Source organism: Miscanthus floridulus, chromosome 5 (genome assembly GCF_019320115.1).
Source record: "Miscanthus floridulus cultivar M001 chromosome 5, ASM1932011v1, whole genome shotgun sequence".
NCBI classification, from domain to species: domain Eukaryota; kingdom Viridiplantae; phylum Streptophyta; class Magnoliopsida; order Poales; family Poaceae; genus Miscanthus; species Miscanthus floridulus.
The window spans coordinates 33,020,572-33,034,416 of NC_089584.1; the positions used below are offsets into that span (position 1 = coordinate 33,020,572).

A 13,845-nucleotide genomic window follows, 5' to 3' on the forward strand; every position below is an offset into this window, starting at 1 on the left:
TCTGGTCAATGTATCCTTTCCACGATATTTTGTAATCTGGGGAAGAAATAAATTCGAGTCCGTTATCTCTTCATTATCCATCCCCTGAATTTCCGAAGCATTGATCTGTTTTCTGTTTCTAATTTCTATTTCACACCTCCATTGAAATCTATCTTCTCGCTTTCTTGGGCTATATATACAGGCTATGGCTGTGGATCAAAAAACAACCCATGTCGTCTTAATACTTTTTCGTGTTCAGTATATTTCCTACCTTTTCGTAGGTTCGAGGTCATGGAGAACAAGAGGTCTGCTAAAGAAGCCCTCAACGGATCTGCATCATCATGCCAATGCCTTCATCGCCAAGAGGATGCATCTTGGGGTACTCTCATCGCTTCGGGTCAGAGGGCTGGCTCCACCTAGCCTTCGGGGTCATCTTTGCCACCAATTCGCCGCCAGCTTCCTTGTTACTTGAGGCGACAGATCGATAATGACGATCTGCTAGCCTCCATCGATCGAACCGACCAGCATCTAGCCAACTGCCTCTCCCTAGCGGAATTGGCTTTGGCCATGATTGAAGACCGATCCCCCTTGAGGTCGGTCTGGTGAGAGAAAGGTTGGCCAGGGCTGAAGCTAGAATTATGGGTGAGATGTCTGCCGTTATCTCTCCATTTTTCTTAATTTTGCCCTCAAGATTTCTGATCACTCTTTTCTTGAATATTTTAGATCTAACTGCTCAGTTGGAGAGTCTTCGATCAGCGGCGGATCATGTGGTGGGATTTGTCAATGCCAGGGGCACCATTCTGGTGGTTCGCTTGCATGACATCCTGAATCGTGTCAGGGAGGTCATCCTTCATGGCGTTCGTCATGGCGTTGGCTGCTGCACAAGCCCATTCGGGCCTTAATCTTCAGCTTCTTCCCCATGGTTTTTCGGACGTAGCGTACCCTAGGGAGCATGAGCGCTTGGTTGAGGATTTTATGAGGGCCGCCAACTCTGTAGCTTTCAATACTCTGGCCGATGATATAGTAGGCAAATTGTTTTCTGGCCCATAGCTTATAATAGGTGACGTTTAGCAAACAACCTCCTCTCCTTGAGTGATTGTTTCGTGCTTCATACCCATCACCTCGTTCGTGTTTGCTTTGCTTCTATAGGCGATACACATTGTATCGGCTTTTACTCCTTTGGGTTCATTTTTGCACTGGAGACGATACCTTTCCGATATCGGCTATTAAGGCTATCGACCAAATAGATCGCTTATTAAGTATTGATCCAAACGCTAGGATAATATTTCTTTAAATACTTCCTGTTGATTGCTCGGCCAAATTCTTCCTCTCCTTTTACTGTTTCCAAAATATAAGCATTACCAGGCACACACCGTTTGATCTGATAAGGTCCTTCTCAGTTAGGTGACCATTTGCCGAATTTACTATCCTTTGATCCGATCGAAAATTTCACTTTCCAGATAAAGTCTCCTTCAGAGAATCGCTTAATCTTGACCTTTTTATTGTAATATTTCACAACCCTCAGTTTATTGGCTTCGATATTTTCAAGAGCACGCAGCCGAAGGCAACTCAAGTCTTTCAAATTGTCTATCATAAGATTCTTGTAGACTTCAGCTGACAAATCATTCTGTAGTATAATATGCCTCGATCTAGTCCGAACTTCTCAAGGAAGAACTGCATTATGGCCATACACAAGTTCGTAAGGTGATGTTTTAATTGATCCATGGCAGGCCATCCTATATGCCCACAACGCCTCATTTAGCGTTGAATGCCACTTCCTTGGTTGTTCCTCGGTCTTTTTCTTGATCAGCTTAATCATAATCTAGTTGGACGCCTCTGCCTGGCCATTAGCCTAGGCATAGTAAGGGGAGGAATTCAATAGCTTGATTCCCATACTGGTAGCAAAATCCCCAAACTCTTCTGATGTGAACATTGTCCCTTGATCGGTAGTTATGGTTTGAGGAATCCCAAAATGATACACAATGTGTTCCCTGACAAAATCAATCATGTTTTTTGAGGTTACCATCTTACAAAGGAATTACCTCAACCCATTTAGTAAAGTAATCTGTTGCTACCAATATGAACTTATGTCCTTTGCTTGAAAGCGGAAAAAATCTAGCCAATTAAATCAATTCCCCAACCTCGAAATGACCACGATTTGATTATTGGATTCATGGTCGATGCAGGCGATCTCTAGACATTACCAAAACGTTGACAGTCCTAGCACCCCTTGTAATATTTAAAGCAATCTTCCAGTATCGTTGGCCAGAAATATCCAGTTCTACGAATAACCTATTTCATCTTATAAGCCGATTGATGAGCTCCACATATCCCTTCATGCACCTCACCCATCAACACCTTAGCCTCTTCTTGGTTCAAGCATTTGAGCAACACCCCATCGACTATTTTATAATATAACTGATCATCTAACAAAACATACTTAGCTGATTTATACCTTAGCTTTCTGGTAACTTTCTAAGATGGATTTCTAAGGTAATCGGCTATTTCAACTCTCCAATCATTACTTGATGTTTCACTACTCAAGACTTCTTGAAACATTCGATGTCCTAATGCACTTTGAGCTAGACGATTAGCCTTTTGGTTTTGTGCTCTTGGAATATGTTGGAAAGAGATACAAAGAAACTCCTTGAGCAACTTTTGGCACTCACCATAATATCCTTTCAAAGTCTCTTCTTTGCACTCATACAGACCGACCAACTGATTAATAATTAACTATGAATCTCTAAATACTTCAATTGCTTCAGCATTTACTTCGTGAAGAAGTTGAAGTCCCTTGAGAATATCTTCATACTCCGCTTGATTGTTAGTGATCATTGGTTCAGTCGGAAAAGCAAACTCAAAACTTGCCCCCCGTGGCGAAATAATAACAATACCAATGCCACCACCCTGCTTGCATGATGACCCATCAAAGAACAGCGTCCAAGGCATTGACTCTACATAACTAATGCTTGGCTTGTGATGCTGGGTGATAAAATCGACCATTACTTATCCTTTGACTGCTTTAGCCGATTCGTACTTCAAGTCGAATTCCGATAACGCAAGAATCCACTTTCCCACTCTTGCATTCAATATTGGCATTGATAACATGTGCTTAACCACATTAGCCTTGGAAACAACTATACACTCGACCGATAATAAGTAGTGTCGTAATTTAGTGCAAGAGAAATATAAACACAAGCATAATTTTTCGGTGGGAGAATATCTCGTTTTTGGATCTAGTAGTCTTCTACTCAGATAGAAAACAACTCTCTCTTTTCCTTCAAATTCTTGCATCAGGGCCGATCCAATTATCTTGTCATCAATCGATATGTACAACTTAAATGGCTTACCTTGCTGAGGAGGGACTAGCACAGGTGGACACTTCATATATTCTTTTATCTCTTCAAACGCCCTTTGTTGTACGTCACCCCACTTGAATTCTTGATCATTTTTCAACTTCAACAAGGGAGAAAACGACAGGATCCTTTTTGACAAATTTGAAATGAATCTTTTGATGAAATTAATCTTACCAAGCAGAGACTGCAATTCTGCTTTGGTAGTCGGGGGAACTGCTTCATCAATTGCCTTCACGCTTTTCTAACCAACTTCGATTCCTCTCTTGTGGATCATGAATCCTAAAAATTGTCCGGCTGATACTCCAAAAGCACACTTATTAGGATTCATCTTCAAGCCATGCTTCCTCGTGCATTCTAGAGTCTCACACAAGTTAGCCAGGTGTTCTTTGTACCCTTTGGATTTTATAATCACATCATCGATGTAGATCTCAACAATCCTACCGATCAACTTATGAAAAATGTAATTCATCGCCCTTTGATAAGTTGCACCGGCATTCTTTAGACTAAAGGTCATCACAATCCACTCGAATAGACCGATTACGCTGGGGCACCTGAAAGCGATCTTTGCTATGTCTTCCTCAGCCATGAAAATTTGGTTGTATCTTGCATTATCGTCCATGAAGCTAATAACCTTGTGCCCGGCTGCTGCATCTACTAACATATCAGCTATCGGCATCGAATAACCATCCATAGGTGTGGCTTTGTTCAGATCCCTAAAATCAATGCAAAACCTCAATTTTCCATTCTTCTTATATACAGGGACAACATTCGATATTCACTCTACATATCGGCACGGTCGGATAAATTTTACTTCCAGTAACCTTTCAGTCTCCTTTTTGATATCATCAAGCACGTTTGGGTTGAATCTCCTTGGAGCTTGTTTAAATAGTCGATATCCAAGTTTGATTGGTAACCGATGTTCAATAATTGACCAGTCTAAACTAGGCATCTCATAGTATTCCCGAGCAAAGCAGTCTTTAAACTCCTTTAATAAATCAATTAATTCTCGCTTATACTCCAGATCCAACTTAGCACTTATGTATGTCGGCCTAGGTCTATCTCCAGGACCAATATCTACTTCTTCTAATTCATCGGCCGACGTGAAGCCATGTCCTAGTTTGCCATCTGTACCATCTATTGGATTATTCATTAATACAAATTTTCAAAGCCAACTGCTTGGATCGGCTGTTGGCTTTCACCATTGACTCTGAATTCTGATGACAATAGAAAAGCTATTTGGATATTAGCCGATTGTTGCTTTCTATCGGTTATTAGCCGATGGTTGCTTTCTATCGGTTATCTTGATCCCTTAACCAACGCTGATAATCTTTTTCTTTCTGTCATTGCCACTTATTCAACAGAATCCGAGATGTAACCTGTGGCTTTGTCGTCTCTGCTTTTGACGTCTCTCCCTACTCGTATCGGCTCTTTTGCTCGGCACGACGTCTCCTAATCTCTCTGTACTCGTCAGCCGATATTTGCATCTTGGGATTGACTGCTCCAACTCTTTTTGATTTGGTTGATGTTAAGACCTTAGTTTTTCCTTTGAATAGCCCAGCATCAACCATGTTTAGATCTCCTGGGAAAGGATTATCGTCAACTTTCATTTTCCGAGGCGTATCAAATTTGAGCCTCCCCTGCTGAATAGCCCTCTGTATATACTGCCGGAAGATTCTACATTCATTAGTGGAATAAGAAGTAGCATTATAGAATTTGCAGAACTTCTTATTCTTTAATTGATCAGGGGGCAACATGACGTGACCATTGGGCAACTTGATCTGCCCTTTCTCAAGTAAGAAATTGAAGAGCTTGTCTGATTTGGTAACATCAAAGTCATAGCTCTCCTCAACTCCTCTTCTCTAAGGATTTGACACCATCACTGTCTTCTTGCCCTAATTCAACTCAGCCGCATCAACCTCTTCTTCTTCATCTTCATAGCCGTCATCGACTGATTATGGATTATAAGCTTTGGCTACTATGGTACTCTTCTGGAACCGGGTATCTCTGCGCATACTCTAGAATTGGCTATTGAGCGCTGCTACTCGTAGAGCCAATTGACCCAAGTTGTCAAATTCTTGTCCCAGTAGCTTTTCTTTCCACATCGGTAGCATTCCTTGAACAGCTAAAGCAGCTAGTTGATCATCGGCCAAGTTTAAGGAGAAGCACAAGTTCCTGGTTTCTCGGAATCTCTGAAGAAATTCAGTGCCCGATTCATTAGTCTTCTATCTTATAGTTGTTAGATCGGTAATATTCTTTTCTCCAGTCCCAGTGTAAAAATATATATAAAATTTCTTCTCTAGGTCAGCCCAATTGACAATGGAATTGACTGGCAATGATGAAAACCAAAAGAAGGCTGGCCCTGATAAGGACAAGGAGAAGAAACGAACTCGATGTGCATCCTCAACCGATGCTTCACCCAATTATGTAAGATATCGATTGACATGTTCTATCGTGCTTGTACTGTCTTGGCCAGTAAACTTAGTAAACTCTGGGAGCCTGTAATTTGTGAGAAGAGCGACCAAATTATACCATTCTGGATATGGGCATTTGTACGAAAATGTCAGCCCTTTTGGCTTCAGACTGAACTGATTCTTCATCATCTCGGTCATCCTTAGCAGTAATTCATCAGCTTACGGATTTAGATTTCTTTACACCTGCTGACCTATCTATGGATTGAAATCCCATGTGCCTTAGTATCCTGGATTTGGCATCATGTAAAGGGTGTTATAATCCATGCCATAGTAATACCCCTTGTGGAATCTCGATCTGCTGGGCCCTTTGCTGGCTTATTGCTTGAAGTCTCTGATTGTAGACATAAGGATCTATATCTCTACGGATCCTTTGAATTGTTGAATTGATGGTGCTATTTTTTGAGCCGACGATGGTATGTGGCCCGATATACCAAAATTGATCACCTGGTTCTGACTTTGCCCCATTGGCTATTGCACATGCTGTACTGACGATCCAGGATTGTACTGTGTCTGATTTATAGTAGTTCCTTGAGCCTGTTCAGATGAACCCTGAACTATCTAGACATCACCACTACCAGCTGGTCCTGCTTCTTGATGGCTGGTACCGACTTGATTAGTCCCTTGGGTCGACGGATCTGGAATATTGTAATAAGCCGGTCCGCCTTGACCAACTAGAAATCCATGAATCGCCTCTCTCATGGCGTTTTGGAATATGTCCACGAAAGCTTCGTTATGGCTTGATATGGCATCATGAACAGATTTGTCTATAACTTTCTTAAAGAAATGTCTGTCTTTATCTTCAGTTGTATCTGTTTACCTATGTAGTAGAACTTTTGGTAGTGGAAATTTCTGAACAATTATGTTGTCACATGTTTTGGTGTAGGACAACAAACATTTGTTCTGAAACTCTTCTGTAGCTTTATTGATGATATCCTTATCCTCATCAGGTAGATCTTCATAATGCAGCATAAGGATGTCGTTGTTGTTGTAAACCGCCATGACAATTGTGGGGTCCCACCAGACGTGCCAGAAACGTGTGTCGACACAGAATTTTTGTCCCGTGCCGAGGACACACGCAGCAAGCCGGAAGGGTCTACTCGATGGAGCTGTAGATCCGCCTAGCTTCAGCGTAGGGATGGTCGATCCTACGCACTCCTCCCAAGACGTACCAGTCAATTTGACCCTGTAATTGATAAGGAGAGAAAGCTTATCAGTAATTAAGGGTGAAACTTACCAGTGTTGCCAGACAGTCCCGAATGTGTGGCTCTAAGAGTCAATTTGAAAGGAGATCGACTAAACAGTCGATTCCACCATATTCATGAGAATAAATCAGTTAAAGCTCATTGGGTTGTATAAGAAGAATCAGTTATCATTCAAGATAAATATCGTTATTTGAGTAGATATTAATCAATGTCAATAAGATGTCAACAATGATTGGTTTATGCTGAGCCAATGATTACAAGCAACCGAACCCATTTTATATAAAGAAATAATTCAACACCATTTAACCGTTTAATAAAGATAAATCTAATAAACATGTTAGATCTCATCTATCGCTATGACCAGTGGAGCATGCAGCAGAATCATGCAGGCCGTAGAAATAACAATAGACTCAACGACCCTAACTCATTACTAATATCAGTGGGGCATGAGGCAGAATCATATAGGCCGTAATACAATAATAAGATCATGGGGCTAACACATCTTTCAACCTATCTTTACTTCAACGGTCTCGTGATGCGAATTACTCGTGAAAGCACTCGATATCGGCTAAAACAGTCGATTCAGGCATAGCGCACAATTAAAATCATGCCTTATCGGGAATAGATCTACCGAATAACGATCTCCACTTTACGGTGCTAACAGTGGGGTGGGAGGCAGAATCACATAGTCCGTGATAACGGGTCATGGAACGGTTTTCGCTAGCTAATAAATCTACTCAAGACGCAACATGCTTTAACCGTGCGCTATGCACGATCAAGATTGATGTAAAACAGCCGATAAAACATAACTCATCGTTTAATGTACAGATTAGATCAATTTTAGATTAACAAACGATGGGCTAAACAGGATATAAGGCCGATCTAGATAAATCCCAATCGGACAGAGTGATATTACTGTAATTTAGATGAATAATGAAAGCAATAAGCAATATCGGTAACTTAATGAATCTACCAAAGACTGTCATTCTAAGGTAGAGCCGATAACTTGACCTTGATCTAGTTCATGCAGTGGGAGTCGACCAAATCGATACAGCCATACTTGAACTAGGTAAGAATCGATAACTAACTTATACCAAAGTCACAGTGGAGGTCGACCGGATCGATACAGCCGTACGAACAGAGGTATAAGTCATGACGATACTTACAACAAGCAGTGGAGGTCGACCGGATCGATGGAGCCGTATTTGCTGAAGAACTCGCCGAGATCTACTCTACTCCTACTCCTAAGGGGTGGCCGGAGCCAAAAAAGTAAATGACTTATATATTGGATTGATGGTTGTCTTTTTTATAATAGTCGGGGTTTGATATTTATACTCGAGTCCTATGTATGACTCCTGTCTAAGCACTGACTCATTATAATTTTTGAACCTAGAGAAAACATTCCTAACTTAAGATAACTTGGACTATAATCTTTTTCTTTTTATAGAGTCCAACATGTCTCGTCCTGACGCCGATCATAACATTTGTCATTATCCGCTGACGCTATCTGAAGAAAGCCGATTCCAATTTCGCGTTCAAATCATCTAATCCGATCATACAATTGATTCCTTGATGACATAATCTTAGAAGCTTTCGAGTCTCTGTGACTCTTCTTTCAAATTTTGATGTAAACACCTACACAACTGACCCCAACCGCACGCGCCTCTTCAATGAGTTGCCAAATCGACGATCGAACACGAGTGGTCTCTTTGAGTTTAGTGACCACCGAATGACAATCTGATTCTAGGATCATCGGACCCTCCGTCCATCTATGCGCCAGATGAACACCTTCCAGACAAGGACCATACAATGTTTGAAATGCCGTGTTTTTGAGAAGCGTAGTATCGGTGCAACAAACATTAGTTTTATAATAACAATAGAGGCGCAAAACAACAGTTTAGAACAATATCTGCTGCTCTTTGGTCTGTTTCCTGTTCTTGTGCCAAGGGGTCTCTAGCATCTCGCTGGGGACCCACTGTGGTGATGTAAAACTGTTTCTCTCTCAATGAAATACGCACTAAGCACGTTCGCGAAGAAAAGAGCCCAAAAACTATAGTTTTCATAATACCGTAGTTTCCAAATCTACAAAGACCGTGCATCCAAATACTTCATAATTTTAAAAAAAAACCAAAGTACAACACTTCGTTTTCACATCTACTTTTTTCATTCTAAATTATAAGTCGCTTTGATTTTTTTGACACATTTATTTTACTATGCATCTAAATATAATAGAATGTCTAGATACATGGCAAAATATGTGAACCGAAAAAGTCAAAACGATTTATAATTTGGAACGAAGAGAGTATAAAGTTTTCTGCATCCAAACACTTCATTGCACTCTAAAATCTTAATAGTTTATAAACCACGATATTATTAAAAACTCTAAATTAAAATAGGGGCAAAGCTTGAACTCATACATAATTGCCTACAACAAAGTTCCAGGTTTCTCGGATATGAGGGGGGCAAAAGGCCAAAGATACAGATTGGTAGCTTTCCTTTTCCATTTTCTTTCTATGGAAGCTAGTAGTAGCTTTAATTTTTAGCTGGAAAGTTGCTACGACTACTAGTACGACTGTAGGAGGATAGAGCTTTGCAGTGAAGCGCGGTCCGGTGGTCCAATCCAAGAATAAAATTGCGGCCCAAAAGTGGATAGCGTCTCGGGGGCAGCCCACGTAAAACCCAGCCAAGCCAATACTGGGCCGAACCAGTGCCATCTTGTTCTTTCTTTCTCCGGACAAAAGCCTGCTTCCAGACCACGCTTGTACTCCGAACCGGCCCAGCGGTGGCCGATCTGGTCCCGGCACAAGGCGTGCGGTCGAAGAAAGAAATTTAATAAAACGGCGGCCGAGGCCGCAAGCCAACCCACGATTTTTTCTCACTAGTCGCAAGCAAATCGAACGAACCCAGCCGAAGCGAGAGAGCTGAGCAAGGCGAGGCGGCGGGACCGGAGATGGAGCGGCTGCAGCGGATCTTCGGCGCCTCCGGCATGGGGCAACCGCCGACGGACTCGCCGCTGCTCGACTCCTCCGAGCAAGTCTACATCTCCTCCCTCGCGCTTCTCAAGATGCTCAAGCACGGTGCGTGGATCCTCCCTCTCTTCCCTGGAACCTAGGGTTAGGGTTCGTCTCCGTTCCCCCCCCCCCCCCCCCGCTTTCTTTCTCGCGCTCGGGCCTGACGCGTGGTTTCGGTTGCAGGGAGGGCGGGCGTGCCCATGGAGGTCATGGGCCTCATGCTCGGCGAGTTCGTCGACGACTACACCGTCAGGGTCGTCGACGTCTTCGCCATGCCGCAGAGCGGGACTGGGGTCAGTGTCGAGGCCGTTGACCACGTCTTCCAGACAAACATGCTTGACATGCTCAAGCAGACCGGCAGGTAGGGTTCCGCTGATGATTCTCTCAGTGGATCTGTAATCCATGCATGATTTTTTCCTTTCAACTTTTAGTTTTATTGGTTCACATTTAGTGCTTGATTTGCTCGTACTAGTAGTTAGTAAAATTGTGTAGGATCATGCTCTTGAACTGCACCGAGGTCCAGATATGTGTCTGTTGGTTGCGATGTTGTTTCTTGTTTGGATTAAATTGAGGCCTTTGCTTCTTGTGCATAGTAATTTTGAAGTACCACCCTAATCTGAGCTTGTCAGATTAAGATAAATAAAGGGCGTACCCAGTGCAGAGAGCTCCCGCTCTGTGCGGGTCTGGGGAAGGGTGTCAGTGGCAAGCCTTACCCTCGCCTGTGCAATGCGAGGAGAATGCGACTCGAACCCGGGACCTTCCGGTCACAGGCGGTAAGACTCTACCGCTTGCACCAGGCCCGCCCTTCCAGATTAAGATAAATGAAAATAGAAAAAAATTCAGGGCAACAATTGGCATTGGCAATGGCGTTACTACTTAGCAAGTTTGGTAAAAAAATACATGGCACATTTGACTTGGAAAAAAATACTTAACACATTTGACTTGCATGGTCTTCGATACGACTATATTCTTAAAAGTTCATGTTGTATATATAGATTAGATGATGTCTATATCTTGATGCTTTGATTACCCATGTAATTTTGTTAATTACAAGCTAATCTTACCCACAAATATTTTACTGTGATGGTGCCCACAAGTTATATGGTTTGGATCCTGATGGACTTTCTGCATAAATGATTTGAGAGATAATGATAGTGTTGTAGAAGTCTGATCACAATCCTTCAAAATCTCACTCCAGAGCAAGTTAACAGTTTATAAAACACACGGTAATGTTAAAGATCAATACACTGAAAAATTGTGGTGGCCTGAATGGGTTAAGCATTAGCCTGTTTGGGCTGAGCATTATGTTAATGTTTCATAATGTTATTAAAAATGTCCCTGCTGTGGGTTTGTTTGAGACATAATATCTGTGGCCACATATTTAGTTGTTTTTCCTAATTGTAAGACTATGCATAAATGTATCTACCAATTAATCATTAACATATTTTGTAAACATAATATATTTTTTTGGAAATTAAAAGTTGTTTGCACTTATTGCCCTAAAAATTGGTTGCACATACAGTTTTTTTGGAAGTTGACATCTCATACTTGTAAATGGAACTTTGTTATGTTGCAGCCTGCTTTAGTATTTTAATTATTATTACCAGCTTTAGATTGTGCAACTTACTTAGCTGCTATTCAATTGGAATATTTGAGAAGAGTTCGCACTGATTTTCTTGATACATCAATTATGCACTCATGTTTTTTAATTACGCAAACAGTGGGAGGTTGTTGTGGCTCATACATGGCATGTGGCACACGCCTTCTTGTGTATCATAAAAGTTTATGAACTATGTTTTTTGTTGGCCATAAATCTCTTTGCTTAATGCTGTCTTACTCAGGTATGCAAGTAGGTTTGCTTGTGCAAAATAACCCGCTTAAAATGGCCCATTTGTGGGTTCACTGACAAACCCACTTGCATCCCTAGTATTAATCATTATTGTTTTTACTCGGTTATATTCTGTAGGAAAACAAGTATGTTGAGATTTTTTTCCCTTTTATTACAGGCCAGAAATGGTTGTAGGCTGGTATCACTCACATCCTGGCTTCGGTTGCTGGCTATCAGGCGTTGATATCAACACTCAGCAGGTCTATGCAAATCCACTTGTCTTCTAAGAGGGTTCTTTTGACTTGGTCTGTCAAAATAGGATAGCTGTTGTTGTCCCACTCTGCTATATGTCGTTCCATGAAATACTGATGTGCTTTTTTCTTAATAAAACATGGATATGATAATGTGCTATACTATAATTGATCAACTGGAGGCACTAGGTATCTTTTCGTTTTCCCCCTATTGCCTATGTTTTCAGTTTCACTAACTTCATTGTGTAGGTTCCATTTCTCCCTGAAAGTTATCAGCAACTTATCTTGTTGGTAGTTTATTTAGTTAACCTCGCCAGGGATACATGTTTTTTTATTTATATATAAAAGAAAAATGGGAGACATGGCTAATTATTGATCCCAACTCACTGGAGTTTTTCTTCTATCAACTACCTTTTGTACTTTTTGCATAATCTGTTTTGTATCTTATTCTATATATCTATATGATCTGGGTATAAAAAATCCTGGTAATGATAGGATAAGTTGCATAGTGCCAACCACTGTGCACTCATATAGGCCTAAATTTGTTTAATATATAAATGTCAGAGTTTTGAAGCTTTGAACCCCAGGGCGGTTGCTGTTGTGATAGACCCCATCCAAAGTGTGAAGGGGAAGGTGGTTATTGATGCATTCCGCCTCATTAATCCTCAGACCATGATGCTTGGCCAGGAGCCACGGCAGACAACATCAAATGTTGGGCACCTAAATAAGCCATCTATTCAGGTAAATACTAAGTAATATTGTATCATATGAATTTGTTTTTCCTTATAAATAATTTGACCATATCTGTTCTTTATCAGGCTCTTATCCATGGGCTGAACAGACACTACTACTCAATTGCAATCAATTACCGGAAAAATGAGCTTGAGGAGAAAATGTTGCTGAACTTGCACAAAAAGAAATGGACCGATGGGCTAATTTTGAAGAGGTTTGACACTCATTCAAAAACCAACGAGCAGACTGTCCAGGTGCCTATACTACCCAGCTTCCTTTAGTTGTATACTGAGATGATTTTTCTCTCCTTGTTGATGCTTTATACTTGAGTATTTCTTTTGTTATTGACATTGTGTCTATTCTTGTCTAGGAAATGCTGAACCTAGCCATCAAGTACAACAATGCAGTGCAAGAGGAGGACGAGCTGCCACCTGAGAAACTTGCGATAGCAAATGTGGGTCGGCAAGATGCAAAAAAGCATTTGGAAGAACATGTGTCGAATTTGATGTCATCAAACATAGTTCAGACCCTAGGAACCATGCTTGACACGGTTGTCTTTTAGTCTGCTAATATTGTTGTTGCAAACTGAAACATAGCCACTCAAGCCTATCGAGGAATGACACACATGCAGTGAGCTTGACGCCAGATACATTTTGGTCCTAAGGTTTGTTTATGAATGGATTTGTCTACAATTCATTGTTGTTAAACTACTTGCCTTTTCTATCAAAGCTTAAGTGTGTTCTAGTTATGCTTAAGCCAATGTGAGTTCAGAAATCAGCTGTGATGTCATTGCCTTGGGAGAATTGTGTAATGCGATTATGACCTGTTGTGTGGGCCGTGGCAGATGGCTTATTTTGTTTGTTCTATATATGAATTGACACCAAATTTCTCATGCGATTCGCCGTAGCACAAGAATTTGAGTAGTCTCATAAGACAACTCAATCTATTTTGATCACGACCTTGAGATTTTAATGTTTATTAGGTGATCTATTGGTTTTCCTTGTGCTATTGCATT

General features: G+C 41.2%; 1 protein-coding gene across 1 annotated transcript; it reads left to right on the plus strand.

The window, feature by feature from the left end:
* Nucleotides 1-9,866: 9,866 nt before the first annotated feature.
* LOC136451916 (26S proteasome non-ATPase regulatory subunit 14 homolog) lies at nucleotides 9,867-13,619 on the plus strand. Its single transcript, XM_066452598.1, has 6 exons — nucleotides 9,867-10,085; nucleotides 10,203-10,380; nucleotides 12,026-12,107; nucleotides 12,663-12,839; nucleotides 12,917-13,084; nucleotides 13,201-13,619. The coding sequence occupies exons 1-6, from the start codon at nucleotides 9,959-9,961 to the stop codon at nucleotides 13,390-13,392; spliced, it is 924 nt and encodes a 307-aa protein (XP_066308695.1). The 5' UTR covers nucleotides 9,867-9,958; the 3' UTR covers nucleotides 13,393-13,619.
* The last annotated feature ends 226 nt before the right edge of the window (nucleotides 13,620-13,845 follow it).

Coding starts and splice junctions, on each gene's coding strand:
- LOC136451916 (XM_066452598.1), top strand. CDS start 9,959: ATGGAGCGGCTGCAGCGGATCTTCGGCGCCTCCGGCATGGGGCAACCG. Junction 10,086..10,202: donor TCTCAAGATGCTCAAGCACG/GTGCGTGGATCC, acceptor TTTCGGTTGCAG/GGAGGGCGGGCGTGCCCATG. Junction 12,840..12,916: donor TAAATAAGCCATCTATTCAG/GTAAATACTAAG, acceptor GTTCTTTATCAG/GCTCTTATCCATGGGCTGAA.